Source organism: Zootoca vivipara, chromosome 6, assembly GCF_965207765.1.
Source record: "Zootoca vivipara chromosome 6, rZooViv2.hap1.1, whole genome shotgun sequence".
NCBI lineage: Eukaryota > Metazoa > Chordata > Lepidosauria > Squamata > Lacertidae > Zootoca > Zootoca vivipara.
This window is the reverse complement of record NC_142589.1, coordinates 4,765,444-4,783,892: the sequence shown is the minus strand read 5'-3', so window position 1 is coordinate 4,783,892 and position 18,449 is coordinate 4,765,444. Positions and strand designations below refer to the sequence as shown.

General features: G+C 44.4%; 1 protein-coding gene across 18 annotated transcripts in view; it reads right to left on the bottom strand.

The window, feature by feature from the left end:
- The window catches only part of AAK1 (AP2 associated kinase 1), a 117,362-nt gene extending 105,389 nt beyond the window's left edge, over positions 1 to 11,973 (bottom strand). For all 18 annotated transcript variants that reach the window (XM_035118199.3, XM_035118202.3, XM_035118203.3 and 15 more), the window contains exons 1-2: positions 11,550 to 11,973; positions 10,461 to 10,887 (exon numbers count right to left, since the gene is read on the bottom strand). In XM_035118199.3, the coding sequence (XP_034974090.2) occupies positions 10,461 to 10,623 (163 nt within the window). In that variant the 5' untranslated portion in view covers positions 10,624 to 10,887; positions 11,550 to 11,973. The remainder of the gene's footprint in view (positions 1 to 10,460; positions 10,888 to 11,549) is intronic.
- Between the last annotated feature and the right edge of the window lie 6,476 nt (positions 11,974 to 18,449).

The window sequence follows — 18,449 nt, the reverse complement described above, 5'->3', positions numbered from 1 at the left end:
GTTCCACATAAACTAGTAAACAGTTCAGGAGATTGTTGCTCCATTTGTTACAAATACAAATAAATATTATTTTAAAAGTAAATTCTGTTTGTAATAATTGTTTGGATACACTATATTTTTAATATGCAAGTTGTGATAATTTTATGCCCATTAAAATTGTCCATAGTTATATTTTATGTTTCTAAACTAACAGAAGGACTTTGAATCAAGAAAAAAGAAGTGCTAATGTAGCATTTTTTTCAACTTTTAAATTTTTTTCCATTTTTTTCTGGAAAAACCTCCTGTCCGTTTTTTTCCAGAGCTTCAAAATTTCCAGAAATTTTACATCTCTACCCCTGCATAAGATGTGCCCATGCTATCATGCATTCTTTGCTTCACCCTCCAAACTAGAGGTGGAGAGCCTCTGCTCTGTGGGTTGAATGTGACCCTCTAGCAACTGCCAGGCTGTCGGTGCTCTTCCCAGACCACACCCCCTGACAACTTTGGCTGTCAGTGGCTCCTCAAGGTCTCAGATGGAAGTTCGTTCACAGCCCTGTTACACAAGATCTTGAAGCTGAATTTTCCATGGAGCAAACCTGGAATCTATATGCAAAGCAGGTATTCCACCTCTGATTTATGGAGCCTAGTTCCTCGTAGGGAGGGGGCCTAGAAGAGTTGCTTTAATATGCAACCCTATCCAGCTGCAAATATCAGCAAGAAAGCCAAGATTTGTTGACCCATGAATATGCACTGCTTGTTTTCTCTTCATGTGATGACTGACAGGTCAGTGTGCAAATGGGCTTCATTGCAACGTATATGAAGGGAAGGGAGCGGGTGGTGCTGTGATCTAAACCACTGAGCCCCTTGGGCTTGCCAATCAGAAGGTCAGCGGTTTGAGTCCGTGGGACGGGGTGAGCTACAGTTGCTCTGTCCCAGCTCCTGCCAACCTAGCAGTTTGAAAGCATACCAGCATGAGCAGATAGTTACCGCTGTGGTGGGAAGGTAAATGGCATTTCTGTGAGCTCTAGAACTCATCACGGTGTCCCGTTGCGCCAGAAGCAGTTTAGTTATGCTGGCCGTATTACATGGAAATCTGTCTGTGGACAAATGCTGGCTCCCTTGGCCTGAAGCGAGATGAGCACCCCATAGTCAAGTTTGACTGGACTTAAGCGTCCAGGGGTCCTTTACCTTATATCAGGCATGTCCAAAGTCTGTTTCGGGGGCCTAATCCGGCCTGCTGGTCGGTTTAATCTGGCCCCTTTGGCAGTTTATTTCCTGGGGTAAAATCCTAAAAAACCCTCAGCTTCAATCCAAAAAAAATGCTCAACAACTTTGGTTGGCCCTCACAGCCCTTTACTTCATCAAATCTGGCCCTCTTTGAAAAAAGTTTGGACACCACTGCCTTATATGAAAGGACATTGGGAGAAAGAAAGGCTCTTTCTGTGGTGTTTCATCTGCAATGGCTCATTCACATACAAACTAAGCTATTACCCAATGCTATAGTCATGATAGTCATCTTAAAAAGCAGAGACATCACCTTGCCAACAAAGGTCCATATAGTTAAAGCTATGGTTTTCCCAGTAGTGATGTATGGAAGTGAGAGCTGGACCACAAAGAAGGCTGGTCGCCGAAGAATTGATGCTTTTGAATTATGGTGCTGAAGGAGACTCTTGAGAGTCCCATGGACTGCAAGAAGATCAAACCTATCCATTCTTAAGGAAATCAGCCCTGAGTGCTCACTGGAAGGACAGATCCTGAAGCTGAGGCTCCAATACTTTGGCCACCTCATGAGAAGAGAAGACTCCTTGGAAAAGACCCTGATGTTGGGAAAGATGGAGGGCACAAGGAGAAGAGGACGACAGAGGACGAGATGGTTGGACAGTGTTCTCGAAGTGACCAACATGAGTCTGACCAAACTGCGGGAGGCAGTGGAAGACAGGAGTGCCTGGCGTGCTCTGGTCCATGGGGTCACGAAGAGTCGGACACGACTAAACGACTAAACAACAACAAATAGTCATGATGAGGGACAGGTTCACACACACATTTGAATGTTGCATTCAGCAACTTGCACATGTGTAAGAGGTTACAGGTAAATCAATGCAAAGAGAACTCTGCAGTCACAACACTCACTCCTACAGAAATCAAGTGCCAGTGAGCCAGTTTTGTTTACAGTCATATGACCTGTACAGGTTAAAATGCAGAGCTAAATTAACAAGGAATAAGAGACATCCAGTTTGTCCAGTTTAACTAATGCAGCCAGTCAGCTGAACTCTTAGGTGCACAGCAGTTTTTAAAAGTTAGTCATGTGCTCAGTAAGATATGGGACCTTGCCAGATAAAACAATGCATAACCAATCTTATCCAGGAGCTTGGGCTGCAGGCACCAGCAAGGATCTCATGAAAAATATAGTACTGCTAAACAAACTAAACATCACAGCTTAACATGGCAAAGTCCCAAATCAGAATGCAAGCCACACAATACATATAAAGTCTTAGGGACTCCATACTTTACATGGGCACAATCAATACTGAAATGGAATTCTCCAAAATCTCCCTGTCCTAGATTAACACCATTGATAGAACACTGAATTTTGCAACCACAAACGCTCTACGAGGTTGTGTTATGTTAAGAATTCAAGCCACAGGCATGCATGTGAGAACCAGGTACAACTGATGGGACATGCATGTGGGAACCCTACACAGGCAATCCAGGCTTAAGTTTCACCAGAAGCAGAAGGCATGGGAAGGGTAAATACAGTGTACAGTTCTAGTCACCTCACCTCAAAAAAATATTATAGCACTGGAAAAGGTACAGCAAATGGCAACCAAAATGATCAAGGGGTTGGGGCGACTCCCCTGTGACGAAAGGTTACAGCACTTGGGTTTTTTTAGTTTAGAAATGATAGAGATGTGTAATATTATTTGTGGTCAGGAGAAAGTGGATAGAGAAAGGTTTTTCTCCCTTTCTCATAATACTCAGGGCCATCCAATTAAGTTGAATGAATCATAGAATCATAGAGCTGGAAGAGACCACAAGGGCCATCCAGTCCAACCCCCCTGCCAAGCAGGAAATACCATCAAAGCATTCCTGACAGATGGCTGTCAAGCCTCTGCTTAAAGACCTCCAAAGAAAGAGACTCCACCACACTACCTGGCAGCAAATTCAGCTGTCGAACAGCTCTTACTGTCAAGAAGTTCTTCCTAATGTTTAGGTAGAATCTTCTTTCTTGTAGTTTGAATCCGTTGCTCCGTGTCCGCTTCTCTGGAGCAGCAGGAAACAACCTTTCTCCCTCCTCTATATGACATCCTTTTATATATTTGAACATGGCTATCATATCACCCCTTAACCTTCTCTTCTCCAGGCTAAACATGCCCAGCTCCCTAAGCCGTTCCTCATAAGGCATTGTTTCCAGGCCTTTGACCATTTTGGTTGCCCTCCTCTGGACATGTTCCAGCTTGTCAGTATCCTTCTTGAACTGTGGTGCCCAGAACTGGACACAGTACTCCAGGTGAGGTCTGACCAGAGCAGAATACAGTGGTACTATTACTTCCCTTGATCTAGATCAGGCATCCCCAAACTGCGGCTCTCCAGATGTTTTGGCCTACAACTCCCATGATCCCTAGCTAACAGGACCAGTGGTTAGGGATGATGGGAATTGTAGTCCAAAACATCTGGAGGGCTGAAGTTTGGGGATGCCTGATCTAGATGCTATACTCCTATTGATGCAACCCAGAATTGCATTGGCTTTTGTAGCTGCTATATCACACTGTTGACTCATGTCACATTTGTGGTCTTCCAAGACTCCTAGATCCTTTTCACAAGTACTGCTCTCAAGCCAGGTGTCACCCATCCTGTATTTGTGCCTTTAATTTTTTTTTTGCCAAAGTGTAGTACTTTACATTTCTCCTGTTAAAATTCATCTTGTTTGCTTTGGTCCAGTTGTCTAATCTGTTAAGGTCATTTTGAAGTGTGACCCTGTCCTCTGGGGTATTAGCCACCCCTCCCAATTTGGTGTCATCTGCAAACTTGATCAGGATGCCCTCAAGCCCATCATCCATGTCATTTATAAAGATGTTGAATAAGACTGGGCCCAAGACAGAACCCTGTGGCACCCCACTAGTCACTTCTCTCCAGGATGAAGAGGAGCCATTGATGAGCACCCTTTGTTGGAAGATTCAGGACAGAGAAAAGAAAGTCCCTCTTTGTGCAGCACACAGTTACACTATGGAACTCACTGCCACAGGAGACAGTGATGGACACCAACTTTGATGGCTGCAAAAGAAGACAAATTCATGGAGGAGAGAGCTACTGAAGGGTACTAGCTGCAATTACTATCTTCTACTTCCATGTCAGAGGAAGCATGTCTCCAAATACCGGTTCCTGGAAACCTCATGTGGAGAGAGCACTATTGCACTCAGGGTTCTGTGAGAACATGGACTAGATGGGCCTTTGGATTGATCCAGCAGTCATACTCCCGTTATGTCAGACCTAGTTCTCACAAACTGAAGATCAGGTAACCCAGCACCTCAACACTTCAGACAGTGTGCTGGTACTTGCATGATAATGAAATGTTCCTTCATTAAATAAGAACCTCAGAAAAGCCTGATGGATCAGGCCAGTGGCCCATCTACTCCAGCATTCTGTTCTCATAATGGCCAACCTGTGGGAACCCAGCAAGCAGGACCCAGCACTCTCTCTTCCTGTGGCTTCCAGCAACTGGTATTTAGAAGCATTGTTGCCTGTACTGTGGAGGTAGAGCATAGCTTCCATAGCCTTTGATGGCCCTCGCCTCCTGCATGAATTTGTCGAGTTCTCTTTTAAATTCATCTAGGTTGGTGGTCATCACTGACTTCTGTGGAAGCTAGTTCCATAGTTAAACTACAGAGTGTATGAAGGAGGACTTCCTTTTGTGTGTCCTGAATCTTCCAACATTCAGCTTCATTGGATGTCCACAAATTCTTGTGTTTTGAGGAAGGAAAATGTTCATCTACTCTCTCCATTACATGAATAATTTTTATAAACTTTTATTATGTTGCCTCTTACTCGCCTTTTCCGTAGGCTAAAAAGTCTTGAATGCTGCAACCTTTCTTCATAGGGGAGTCGCTCCACCCCCTTGGTCATTAAGGCTGCCCTTTTCTGAACCTTTTCCAACACTGCAATATCCTTTTTGAGGTGAGAACTGTACATGGTATTCCAAATGCACTTGCGGCATAATTTGTATAATGGCAATAAAATTATTACCGATAGGAAGCCTGCATGTCAGTAAAAAGGCTAACCTGAAACCTCCCTCCCCATCACCTTGATTCCCAAGAAGCAGCCCTCTGCATGGTGATGACACCAACACCTTCAGCCTGGAGGCAAAGAGACAAAAGGTCCAGCTCCCCAACGGTTGGCTAGAATGAGGCCCAGGGCCTGCCTCTCTGCCACCCAACTCAAGTATGGCCTTAATTTCACTACTGTTTGAAGAGAAAAACAAGGCAATAATGAACACATAATGAGTTCTCAGCAGTAGTTTGTTCCCAAGCAGGCACTTTATCCTGTTTAGCCAACACAGTTCTGGTACACGACACACACACACAAAGGAGAGCACAGCAAGAGAGCAAAACTCTCACAGGAGCATGTGTGACTGACCATTTTGTCTGCCTTTCCCATAAGGTAGATGGGGTGGGGAACCCTCACCTCCAGACCTCTGTACACAGCTCCTTCTCCAATGCTGGATTATCCAATAGGCAAACTAAGCACCTGCTTAAGGCACCAGCAAAGCAAGGGCATGCACACGATCAGGTTTTGACATTTGGTATTTCAAGAAAAACATCCAAGTAGTCACAGTAGGAGAAATCAGAGCTTGTTAGACTTCCTTACCCTCCACTCCACACTCTTCCTCCATTTTTATGTTCCTTTTTATGTCCCTTAGGTTCATTTTATGTTCTTGGGTTACTACCGGTACTTAATCCCCGCCTAAACCAGGGGACGTCCTACAAACGTAGATCAAAATAATGTGAGGGAATCAGATCCAGTCATTTATTTATTTTAAAGTTTAGCATTGTTTTTGTTTCAAATTACAGAAGGGGAGTACCATAATCTTTTCAGTGCTTAGGGGCCTCTAAAGTTCTTAATCTGGCCTTGCCCACCTCCAAGGCACATACCCCTTCCTGCTCCCACACCTTACAGGCAAAGGGCGTTCTCTGTAGTGGCACTTTCCCTATAGAATGCCCTCCCATCAGATGTCAAACAGATAAACAACTATTTGACTTTCAGAAGACATCTGAAGGCAGTTCAGGGAAGTTTTAATGGTTGATGTTTTATTGTGTTTTTAATATTTTGTTGGGAGCCACCCAGAATGGCTGGGGCATATATCGGTGGCATGTTAAATGCATACATGCATACATGCATACATGCATACATGCATACATGCATACATACATCCCTGTTCCATTGCTCTCCTCCAGGGCTTTTGCTTGCCTTGAAGTGTGTCCTTGAACTGCAATAATGTCTCTTGCTTGCATACATGGAGCTGGGTTTTTGCATGGCTGGAATGTAGTCTACCACACAATCCTAAGAGTTAGCTCTGTAGGTCCACCAACTTTTGCCTCTGGAGGTCCCACTCACCACTGGCATGTGTCCCCGCCCAAAGGTTGCTCATGAGCCAATGCAGCCATTGGACCATAAAAGGCCCTCACCTCTGTCCATGAGAACTTCCTATTGCTGAATCAGGTTTCTTCAGAACATAAACATCATTCAACATTGGGAGACACTTATCAGAAAACCTTAACCTTGAAGGCGTGCTAAAATCAGATGCAGCCTTCCCTGATCTGGTGCCTTCCAGATGTGTTGGACTACAACTTTCATCCCAGCCAACATAGCTAATGCTGGCTAGGGCTGATGGGAGTTGTTGTCCCAGCCTATCAGGAAGGCTGCTCTAGAGCAATCCTTTGTGCAAGAGTCTTTCACATGAGATAGTTTATATAGGTCAGGTTTGGGGAGCCTCTGGCCCTCCAGATACTGCTGAATCACAATTCCCACCATTCCTGATCATTGGGCCCTGCTGGCTGTAGCTGATGGAGTCCACCAACATCTGGAGGGCCACAAGTTCCCCAGCCCGGATATTGGAAGTCAGGTTAAGCTTTTAACTGGGTCAAGCTGGTTGTAATGCAATAGATTAGAGGTCAAGTTGTAACGTCCCTGTTTCAAATCTCATCTCCCACCCTATCCTCAGGTGGTGGCCTCAGTAAGGCATTACTTTCCTGGTCTCAGCCCTCTATCTACAATTGAAGATGGACATAGAAATTTAATTTTAAAAAATTCCTTCCAGTAGCACCTTGTGGTTGTTGTTTAGTCGTTTAGTCGTGTCCGACTCTTCGTGACCCCATGGACCAGAGCACGCCAGGCACTCCTGTCTTCCACTGCCTCCCACTGCCTTCTTCAGATACCATGCACACGAAAGCTCATACCAATGACAAACTTAGTTGGTCTCTAAGGTGCTACTGGAAGGATTTTTTTAAAATTTTGTTTCAACTACGTCAGACCAACACGGCTACCTACTTGTAAATAGAAATTTAACAAATAGAACTGGCTTGCCTTAAGAGGCTGCTCTGAGGATTACGTAAAATGACGGGCATGGGCTCTGATCAACATTTGAAATACAGTGGTGCCTCGCTTAACGAATGCCCTGCTTAACAAAATTTCCGCGTAATGAAAGGATTTTTCGAGCGGAGCTTGCCTCGCTAGACGAATGCGTTTTACGAAAAATTCGTCTAACGAATCGTGGTTTCCCATAGGAATGCATTGAAATTCAATTAATGCGTTCCTATGGGCAAAAAAAAATTCAAAAAAATTCAATGCATTCCTATGGGATTCGCTAGACGAATTTTTCGCTATAAGAAAAGACCCGTGGAACGAATTAATTTCGTCTAGCGAGGCACCACTGTACACCATACAATGCTAATTGTCATTATCTGTAATAAAATATGTGAACTTAAAATTTTAATCATTTCCCCCCATTTTATAACATGCACTGATCCAAGAAGCCCATTACAGGTAAGAGGCAAATGCAGGACAGTGTTTCCTCCTCCAGGCTCACACAGAACATTCAGAGCTGATCATGGAAGGGTTCGTTTTTTAATCCTACTTTTCATCCAAAGAGCTCAAGATGATACACACAGATATCTTCCCCACCTTCATTTATCACGGCAACCCTTTCAATGTAGGTTAGACCAAGAGTTCGCATGGAGAATCTCATGGCCAAATGGGAGCCCCTGGGCATTCCTGGCCCCAAATTCAACATTCTAACCAATACACCAATTGATCCCACACGGACCAGTTTGTGTGTTGAGTTTCTCCATCAAAAGAGGTCACCAGAGGACACTGTAGAATATATACATATATTTTCCTAATGATATGGTTAGACACCATGCATTAAAAGTTACATTTAAACACATACTTTTTACAGTCACCCCTCCTACCTTTCACACAGCATCTACTTTATGGGTGGCCTCTTAGAAGAGTGTGCACATTTCCTGAGAAATGCTTTGGTTGTCCAAACCTGGGGTGAGTGAACAAAAACTTTCAGGTGATTTTGCTCTCTCATCTGGAGCTAAGTTAATCCTGCAGGCTCAGGCCACAGTTTAAGACACATCCCCAAAAACCATGGCTACCAAGCCACCTGAAGCTGTCCTGGGCCTTTGTGCTATTCATTTATGTTCTTCACCCCTAATCTCCATTATTTTGGGACCATTTTAGGAGCCCCTGAGCATGCCTTGAAAATACACAAACTACTATCTATATCTATCCATGCGCATGCACCAGACATTCCTCTTTCCAAATCAAACATGCACCAGAAATCTCAGTCACAACGTTTATCTTCCTCTTAAAGCACCACCCTGAGAACAGGAGAGCTCCAGGGAGGAAGGCACAAACAACACCAAGGAGAGGAAGAGGAGCAGTTCAACAAATTCTCGAGGACAGAGGTTCAGATCATTTCCTGCTCCTGTCAACATCACATGGAGGATCTGCCGGCAAGTTATTTAATCATCTTCAAATGAGGTCCTCCGTTTCCTGCGGAACACTTACGTAGTAAGCAAGAGGAAGGCAGAATGTATCTGTAGCTTAGTCCTGAGAGCACCTCATAGCCGGGGCCTTGTCAGAAGCCAGTAGAGGCAGGTACACAATACACAATTCAGTCAAAATAGTGCCTCGCCATTTTTTATTGGCTTTGTTATTTTTGGAGAGAGAGACACAGAGATGTCGAGGGCTGGCTTTTTGCCCACTCCCTATCTCTACTCAGAAAAATGCCTGCGGCAATTCACCATGACCAGCAGCCTTTGGCTTGCTCTAGGTGAGCATCAGCCTTGGATTCAACACACTCAAACATCTTTTTTTAAAAAAAACCCAAACGCTTCATGAAAAACACTGTTCTTTGTAAATGCAGCCACACTGTCCCTTTGGGAAAGCCAGCTCAATAAAATTTACCTTGGCACAGGGATACAGAGTAAAAACAACCCCCACCCTCTCAAATACCTCTATCCAGTTCTGCTAACAGGGGTCTTTCTTTCTTAGTAACTCAGGCCTTATGCAATGTATTATAAATTCTAAACTGTACATTTCCCCCTCTTTTTAAAGAGATGCTGTCCAAATACTGGCTCCATGCAAGGCCTACATAATACTACAATTGTGAAGGTCATAGCTAAAGTTCCATATATAATTTGGTTTTTTTCTACGCTGGGGAGTGGTGGGTTGAGAATCCCTGAAGTATCTCAACATTCTAGCTAGACTGCACCAAATCAAGTTGAAGTAAAAAGCCAAGGGCTTTCTGCACTGAAAACTTTATGGGTGGGCTTTATGGACCCCTGTAGGAATCTCCTTTAGTCATTAAAATGTCACCCAGATTTCTGTGGTCCACAACCCCCAAGGTAAGCATGCATCTTACATGTGTGCTTTGCACTTGCTACACAAAGGCACGATGAATAAATGACAAATTTACCCCTATGCGTCCAATTATCCCTTTACTTAATAGCACTCAAACGAGGGGGGGAAGGGGGGAGTATGAAAGGAAACAATTCACCCCCTTAATATAAGCACCAATGCAGCCTGCCATATTACATAATATTGTTGCCAATGGGAGGGGAGGAGAGGGGAGTTTTCCAACTTATATACAGTACTGTTAACCCTGTTAGCTGCTTCTATTTATTTGCATTTGTAGAAACTGGAGTTCCAAACCATTTTTTTTATTAATTAAAACGCAGAATAGACAGTAGCCACCAATGCTACCATTTATTAATTTGCCTTGACACAACATTCTAGTCCTTTTAATAAGCAAAGGTGGCACCCATGTAAAGTGGCACGTTTTCCTGAAAGAATGGAAATTGAGTGTGTGAACATTCAAAGAAGGGTTAAGAATCTGCTTCCATTCATTTGTGGAGATGTTAAGAGAGGAGGAGGGGGTAGGGGAAGGAGAGGCAAAACTCCCATCAGCTGCATCTTACCTTCCGCCAGAACTTCATCCACAGTCACCTGACACCTCCCAATGTTGAACACCCGGCCTATGTATCCACTCCCAGGCCCAGTGCTACTGCCACTCCCTCCGAGGGTCCCAGAACCGGCCCCAGAGCCACCCTGCTCTCGCCGAGAGTCAAAAAACTTCTTCATGGCTCCAAGAGTGCGCAGCCTAAACACTTTTAGCTTAGCAAGTCCAGTATGACACACAAACACCCCAAATATATATATTTAACTGTGTGTTTGTGTGTAATTTTTTTTGGTGTGTGTGTGTGTCTATGTACACAGCTCTTGATGTCTTGAAGACAGACAGAAATTAATCCCTTTGCGGCAAAATATCTTCTTTTTCCTTAGAGGTCATATGCTTTGTTTCCTCTCGCCTAGTCCAGGAAGGCAGAGCTTGGGTATTATTCAGACCTGTTGGGAGGAAGAGACAGAATTAGAGGCTTTTGCCATTTGCTCCAACTGTCTAATAATATTAAAAACAGCACCATCACCCTCTCTGGAGAGAAATATATCCCTCAGGCAGGGCGGAGGGAGGAGGAATCCCTTACTCGCACCCTCCCAAAAAGAGCATCCCTTCTTTCTACTCTTGAGGTGCCAGTAACGAAAATAGGGGGGTCCTTTTGCCCGGGGAAAGGGTACGCGTCGTTATTATGACGGCCCCCTCTTCCCGCCCGCCAAGAGTGGTGGGGAGGGGAAAGCCTACTTTTGGGACCCCCCCCCCACAGCAAGGCAGGAGAGGGGGTGCCCAGCTGCTGTCCCTGCTGCTATGGCTGCATGAGAGAGAGAGAGAGAGAGAGAGAGAGAGAGAGAGAGAGAGAGAGAGAGAGAGAGAGAGAGAGAGAGAGAGAGAGAGAGAGAGAAGAGAGAGAGAGAGAAGAGAGAGAGAGAGAGAGAGAGAGAGAGAGAGAGAGAGAGAGAGAGAGAGAGAGAGAGAGAGAGAGAGAGAAGAGAGAGAGAGAGAGAGAGAGAGAGAGAGAGAGAGAGAGAGAGAGAGAGAGAGAGAGAGAGAGAGAGAGAGAGAGAGAGAGAGAGAGAGAGAGAGAGAGAGAGACCCGGCCTGGCCACACTGTTACCATGTCCGCTTCCGCTGCGGGCGCCGCTCCGGCCCTGCAGCATCGCTACAAAGTGGCAGCCGGAGGAGCGCCGCCGGCCGGGCAGAGCAGGAGGGGGAGCCGCTGCGGAGAAGGAGGAGGAGGTGGAAGAGCGTCAAGGAAGGCTGGGGCTGGCCGGGGGGAGACCATGCCGAGCCTTCCTCCGCTCGCGGCCCCCGCCGACCAGGAAATGAACTGCCACAGGAAGTCCCAGTTCCAGCAAAGCTGGGCAGGGAGGGGGGGGGAGAAAAAAGGGAGGGAGTCGGCGGGCGAGAGGAAGGAGGGCGGAAGAGGGAGGAGGAATCCTCAACGCGCCGCCCCTCCCTATTAACCCCTTCCCAGCCAGTGAAGCCAGGCAAGCACGCAGCCTCCCCCCCTCTCCTCAAACAGAAGCGACGGATCCGTGAAATAATTCCACAAACAAAACTACTGTGGGTGTGTGGGTGTTTTTTTAAGGGGACTTCACATTTACTTCCTCCCTTCCTCCTCCTCTTTCCCCCCTTTTAAATTGCAACAGTAGACGTTCTGGCCGCGTTGCATTCTGGGAAGGGTAGTTTCTCCTCCCTGCCTGCGGGATCTCTGGAACCTCGTCGATTCGCAGGACTACAAGTCCCAGATGACGCCTGGAGGAGGGTTGTTGGGTGGGAGCTGTGAGTAATGGATTTATTAATTTATCGCGCTCTGTCACACTCAGAGGAGTGCATGAAGTACAGGTTTTTTTTAAAAAAATCCTTCCTTCCTGTTCCTTTCCTATAAATTCTAATTGTTATTGATACAAAATACTTTTTACTTATGGCCACCAATCTAAGCAATACATATGCATATGAAATCATATGCTGTAATAAGTGTAATATATTTATTATATACACTTTGACACAGCTTTGTTAATATATTCAGAACCGTTTATCTGTTTATTGTTGTTTTATTTTTTTATTTTATATAATTGTTGCATGTTACAAAACACACACTGTTATCACACACACACACACACTGTACATCCTTTGTACAGCACCTGGTATATCAACAGTTTTTAGATAGAAATTCGTTCAGGCAGGGATCAGTTTACCCCAAACTCATGATTGATTGGTATTAGCAAATTGCCCAAAATTCATTGTCGATCAGGACTGTGAATGGATTTGATTAATAATAATACCGGTAGTAGTAGTAAAATTAAAAATGGTTAAAGGTATGATATCCATGCCCGAGGAAGAACATTGTTGGTGTTGACGAAGTTATATTGATATTAAACCAATTCTAGGAGAAATTTAACCATTATCTTAGATGCCCATCTGAGCAAGACTGTTGTATGCCTCTAAAATCATTTCCTATTTGAACACCACCCACCCTAGGGATCACTTCCAATGCTGGGATCCTCAACTCTTAACATTTCTATAAATAGGACCATCAGTGTGGATTAGCCAGAGACTGATGAGTCGGTTTGTGGGATTTTAACAACATTGTTGTCTACATTTGAGAACATCTCCAGTATTGTATACTGTACTGAGCTAGGGGAACCAATGGTCTAACACTGTATATGGCAGCTTCCCATGTTCCTATCTGCTGGAGTTAAGTTGCACGTGCAACCTTATTCTGTAGTGGACTTTGGGCTATCAAATTTCAGTGGCAACCTGTGCAATGCACTGCCACCCCCACCCCACCTCACCTCTCACCTTCCATTCTAAGTCAATGTTGCGGCATCCTCTCAACTCAGTGCGGGAGAACCGGTCAAACTCCCCTAAATCCACCTTTGACCTCATTCCAAATAAACCACATCCCAGGCTAAGTGCCACACCCCTTGAAACCTCACTGCTTGCAGCAAGCTGCCATTGCTGTGGCAGGAGGCAAGCAAGAGACATCCACACAAAAGCACTCTTTTTTAAAAAAATATTTTTATTTATTTTACAAAAGCACTCTAGATAGAAGGTGTGAGAGTCTGGAAGGTGGAAGGAAGGAGAGAGAGATGAAATGGGAGAAAGCATTGCCAGGGGTTGGACTAGATAACCCTTTGGGCCCCTTCCAACTCTACAGTCTATTGTTCTAGAGAACAATAGAGGACGGGAAGAGCTATACTCCATTTTTGGAACCTGACAGGCAGAGAGGAGAGAATTTGCTAGTGTGCAATTGTCATTACTCTGGAATACTTGTTTCCACCAACTGGTTTACATTGGTGCCACCTCCAAATGCTACTCATTGCGAGAAGTGAGGTTACAGGGAACCAGACAGAGGGCCTTCTCGGTAGTGGCACCCGCACTGTGGAACACCCTTCCATCAGATGTAAAGGAAATAAGCAGCTATCCTATTTTTAAAAGACATCTGAAGGCAACCCTGTTTAGGGAAGTTTTTAATATTTAATGCTATATTGTTTTAACACTCAATTGGGAGTCACCCAGAGTGGCTGGGGAGACTCAGCCAGATGGGCGGGGTACAAATTATTATTTTTATTACTATTACTCTGCTGGTGTAACTGTGGCACAGGATTGTGCCTTAAATGGAGACATTGGGCTTGTATCCAGCTAAGTCCAAACTCAGAGCAGACCTATTGAAATTAATGAATTTTAAATCAGGTATGTCCATTAACTTCAAAGGGTCTACTCTGAGTAGCACTAGCATTTACTACAACCTTTCATTTTCCTGTTTTTAAAAGAAAAACACCAGCCAACTGATATTCCAGAAATACAGGCTACTATAATATGGAGATTTTCTGCAGTGAAAAGATGGATTTTTCTGGTCAAACAAAACATTTTCCATATTGAAACAAAAACATTGCACAAACATTGTTTCCAATGTCTTTTCCAATGCTTGCATATAAAATAAAGTATGATACTTGAGAAAGGACCAACTATTCCACATCAAGAACTTTTATTATATAGCTGATTGGTTAACACCTTATTAGTATGGGCTGTAGGTATACCATCAACTTGTTCCTGGTTTCATATTGAACAGAATGATATGGGTTGAAGGACTCTAGAGGCATCATTTCATATGGCAATTAAGAAGAAGAAAAAACCTCAAACAATTAAGACTCACCTGTAATTAACATTAAACACTGAGTGTCATATCCTTTGACTCATATCTAAACTGCAAACATTTATTTATTTACAGTGCATATAGCAAAATGTTTAAATTCCAGAGCAGAGAACAAAGTAATAAAAATAAATAGAGAAAAATAATACACAAAAATTACAGAATCATATAAACAGGGCTAATAAGCAATTAAACAATCCTATCATAAGGTAAACAAGAAAAAATACAACAACATACATTAATATTTCCCATTTAACGAATGTTGAAGAGCGGTTCCTCAGCTATTCAGCCACAGCAGCAGTCAGGAGTCAACCACATCACAAGGCATTTTTCTTACCTGCCCTGTCACAAGACAGCAACAGCAAGCAGCAAAGGGTGTGCAAGAGGAAGCTTGGGAGGCAAGATACTTTGCATTTAACATGCAAGCTTCAGAGGGTCAAATGCAGGGTCAAATCCCATGCTAGGAGAGGCAAAGCCCATCCAGCCATAGCTGAACCAATTGGAATGAGTGCTGTATTGACCAGTAGATGCATCTCCAGGTAAGAGGTAATCATGGACAACTGTTGCTTGTCAGAGGGTGGGCCATTGGTCTGGCTCTCTATAAGGAAGCCTTTTCTACCCCCATATGTCTTTTGAAAAAGGATTGGGGAGTGGTTCTTATGATGAATTATTAATTGATTAAAAAACGAATTGAGGCAGGAGAGCCAGTGTGGTGTAATGGTTAGAGCGTTGGAAGACCAGGGTTCAAATCCCTACTCAGTTACATGGAGCTCACGGACATTGGGCCAGTCACTGCCTGTCAGTCTAATCTACCTCACAGGGTTGTTGTGAGGACAAAATTGGGATGGGAGAACCATGTACACCACATTGAGTTCATTGGAAAAAGTGGCATTTAAATGTTATAAATAAAAAATCAATCAATGTGTAGGGTGTTTTTATATGACATGCTCTGGCAAACTATATATATTGTCCAATAGGCCACTTGGTGTCTTATGTGGCACATTGAACCAGGAGGCCTTATTGCTTCTCCTGGCTGTCATCCTCCCACCTGGGTATCTTATACACTTTGGCATTGGCATCCATCCTACCTGTGCAGCTGGAGAGGTTTGCCTCCCCACAATCCAGATAACCTGCATGAGCAACAGATGAGGGCCCATCATGTTTCTGAACCCATCAAACTCCCCACCCACCTGTCAGAATCTCACCCTGAAGGCAGATGGATACAGAGCAGTGAGGTCCCTTCCTAATAAAAAATATCTAACACACACATTGCAAGAGTGAAGTCTTTATTGCAGGGCATGTGGGGAAAACACGTTCTTTCCCTATAAGACTTTAAAACAGGATTATACAAATTAATGAGCGGGGAAGAGTATCTGTATTCTCTGCCTCCACATCTTTAGGCAGCAATTTCTGAATACCAATTGCTGGAGACCATACGAGGCTCTTGTGCTCGGATTCTGCTTGTGGGTTACCAAAGGCACCTGGCTGGCCACTGTGAGAACAGGATGCTGGACTAAATAGCACCTGTTCCCCACATCCCTTGCCTACCTGGGTGGGGGTGCTCTGGCACCCCCTGTTGGTAGAGTGTCTTTCATAGATGCCAAGTGAAAGTAAATACTGTACAGTGCTTGAGTACAGTACTCAGAGGATGCTTGACATGTAAATTGGAAATACTGTACAATTTTGGGGAAGCAAACTTGGGTGGAGAAAAACATCTAGCTCACTTCCTAGCTCATAAAACTCCATGAGCCTGAGGAAGCCTAAGGAATAAAGCTTCTGAGCCTATCCTAGTGGCAGCCTGCATTTTGTTTGGGAGGCCCCTATTTTGAGAATCAGGGCGCCAGCAGCTTCATACAATACCCGCTTTTACTCCCTTATTGACCAAACTTTCCAGACAGTTCAGCGTTTTGTAACTGGAAATCTGCCAGACTTGGAGAAATTTCGTAAATGCCGAGATTATCCAGAACTGCTGGTCAGCCCCACCTGTGGAGCAATAGTGACCTCTTGTGAGCAGCAGAATGAAAACTAGTCTCCTGCATTTCCTCCTTAAATCTTATCCTTGCAATACTGCTCTCTCCCCCACCCCCAGTTCTTAACCTGCTTTGGCTTCTTAAAGTGGAAGGAATGGTTGTGAGTCACACCCTAGTAAAGAAAAAATAGCAGAGCAACTCATGTTCTGCTTCATTCCACCATCACCAGCCCGTCGTTGTCTCCTACACTTTGCTTTACTTATAAGTTTAAATTTATCATAATTTGGAAGGTCATATGAAAATTACAAAAGAGAATGCCTTAAAAAAAAAAAGCCGCTACTGATTTGAACCCCTATCTTCTGGGGTTTTCCCAATGTTCCACCCTTTTCACTGTACCCGTTCTACTAAGCAACATTGGCTGAAGCAGTGGGATGGATAGTGCAAAGTGGATGTATTGGTCACGTGGGTTGCCAGAGGAGCAGGTGATTGATTGATTGATTGATTGATTGAATTTATATACTGCTCTATACTGAGGTTGGCTCAGGCAGGAGTCAGGCTTTAAATTCATATGGTGCTCCCATTACCGTGGTTTTGCTGTGCCCAAGGCCCCATCTGCTCTGCCCTCTATATTGTTGAAAGCAGCAGCATACCACTTTAAATGATCATGGCTTAGAATCACAGAATTACAGAGCTGGAAGGGACCCTGCAGGTCATCTAGGTCAGGGGTTCCCAACAAAATTTTCTCGAGGACCCCTCATCGAGCCGCTATTGTGACAAGGACCCCCATTAATTCCTAATCCTAAAATTAAAAAGTGAGAGCCAAATTAAGAGTCTTTTTATATTTTATATTTATACGTTTTTTACAGTTCTTCCTCTTCATCTGTAGGCCTTTGTCGTTTTAACGAACCACTTTTTAACCAACGGTCCATTTTTAACTACGCGAACTGTAGCTTCCGCGAAAAACAACGCTTTGTTTACAAACACTACTGTTTTGCAAAGAGGCAGCGCGCGCCAGGGAGGAGGGAGGGGAATGGAGAAGACAGGGTACCTGCGCAGTAGCGCACAAATGAAGCTGACGCGCGCAAAGCATCTTGGGGAGGTGAGCGATAGTAGAATGCGGGCGCTGCCTCTTTGCAAAACAGTAGTGTTTGTAAAGCGCCACCTAACAGCATACAGCAGAACTACTGCCTCTATCTAATTCTAGTTTTGCGCTAGACTCTGCTCATGCAGGAAGCGGCCAAAACAAAAAATCTGTTATCATACGAAATTTATTTAATATATTTTTTATTCTAATAGCATCTTGCGGACCCCTCTGGCATAGCTCGCGGACCCCTGGGGGTCCCCGGACCACCTGTTGGGAACCACTGATCTAGGTCAACCCCCTGCAATGCTTTCCCAAAAGCATCCTGGGAATTGTAGTTTGTTGAACTACAATTACCTTCACAGTCACAGATTCCCCAATTTGCACAGCGATTTAACAACCCACCCCCTCTTTCCCAAGGAACTCTAGGAAGAGCAGCTTGGGGGTGGGGATAACAACTTGCAGCGCCCTTAAGAAACTGCAGCTACTAGAATTTTTCAACGTATGATGTGAAGAGGGCCAGAGACTCTGACCCTAGACAGCATGCTATCTCAAATTCAGCAAAGGTCGACCCACAAAGAAGTTCCTCAAGAAGAGGGACTGGTGGCTAAAACATCCAGGGGAATCCTATGTGAGAGGACTAGGAGGTCTCCTAACAGCTCTTATCGCCCCTTGAGAAACTACAGTTCCCGGGAGACTTTGAGGGAAGCTGTGCCTGTTTAAAGTGGCACCATAGTGCTTTAAATGCATAGTGCGGATGGCACACCATATGGCGCATTTATCTGCTTTGCAATTTGGGAGGGTTGC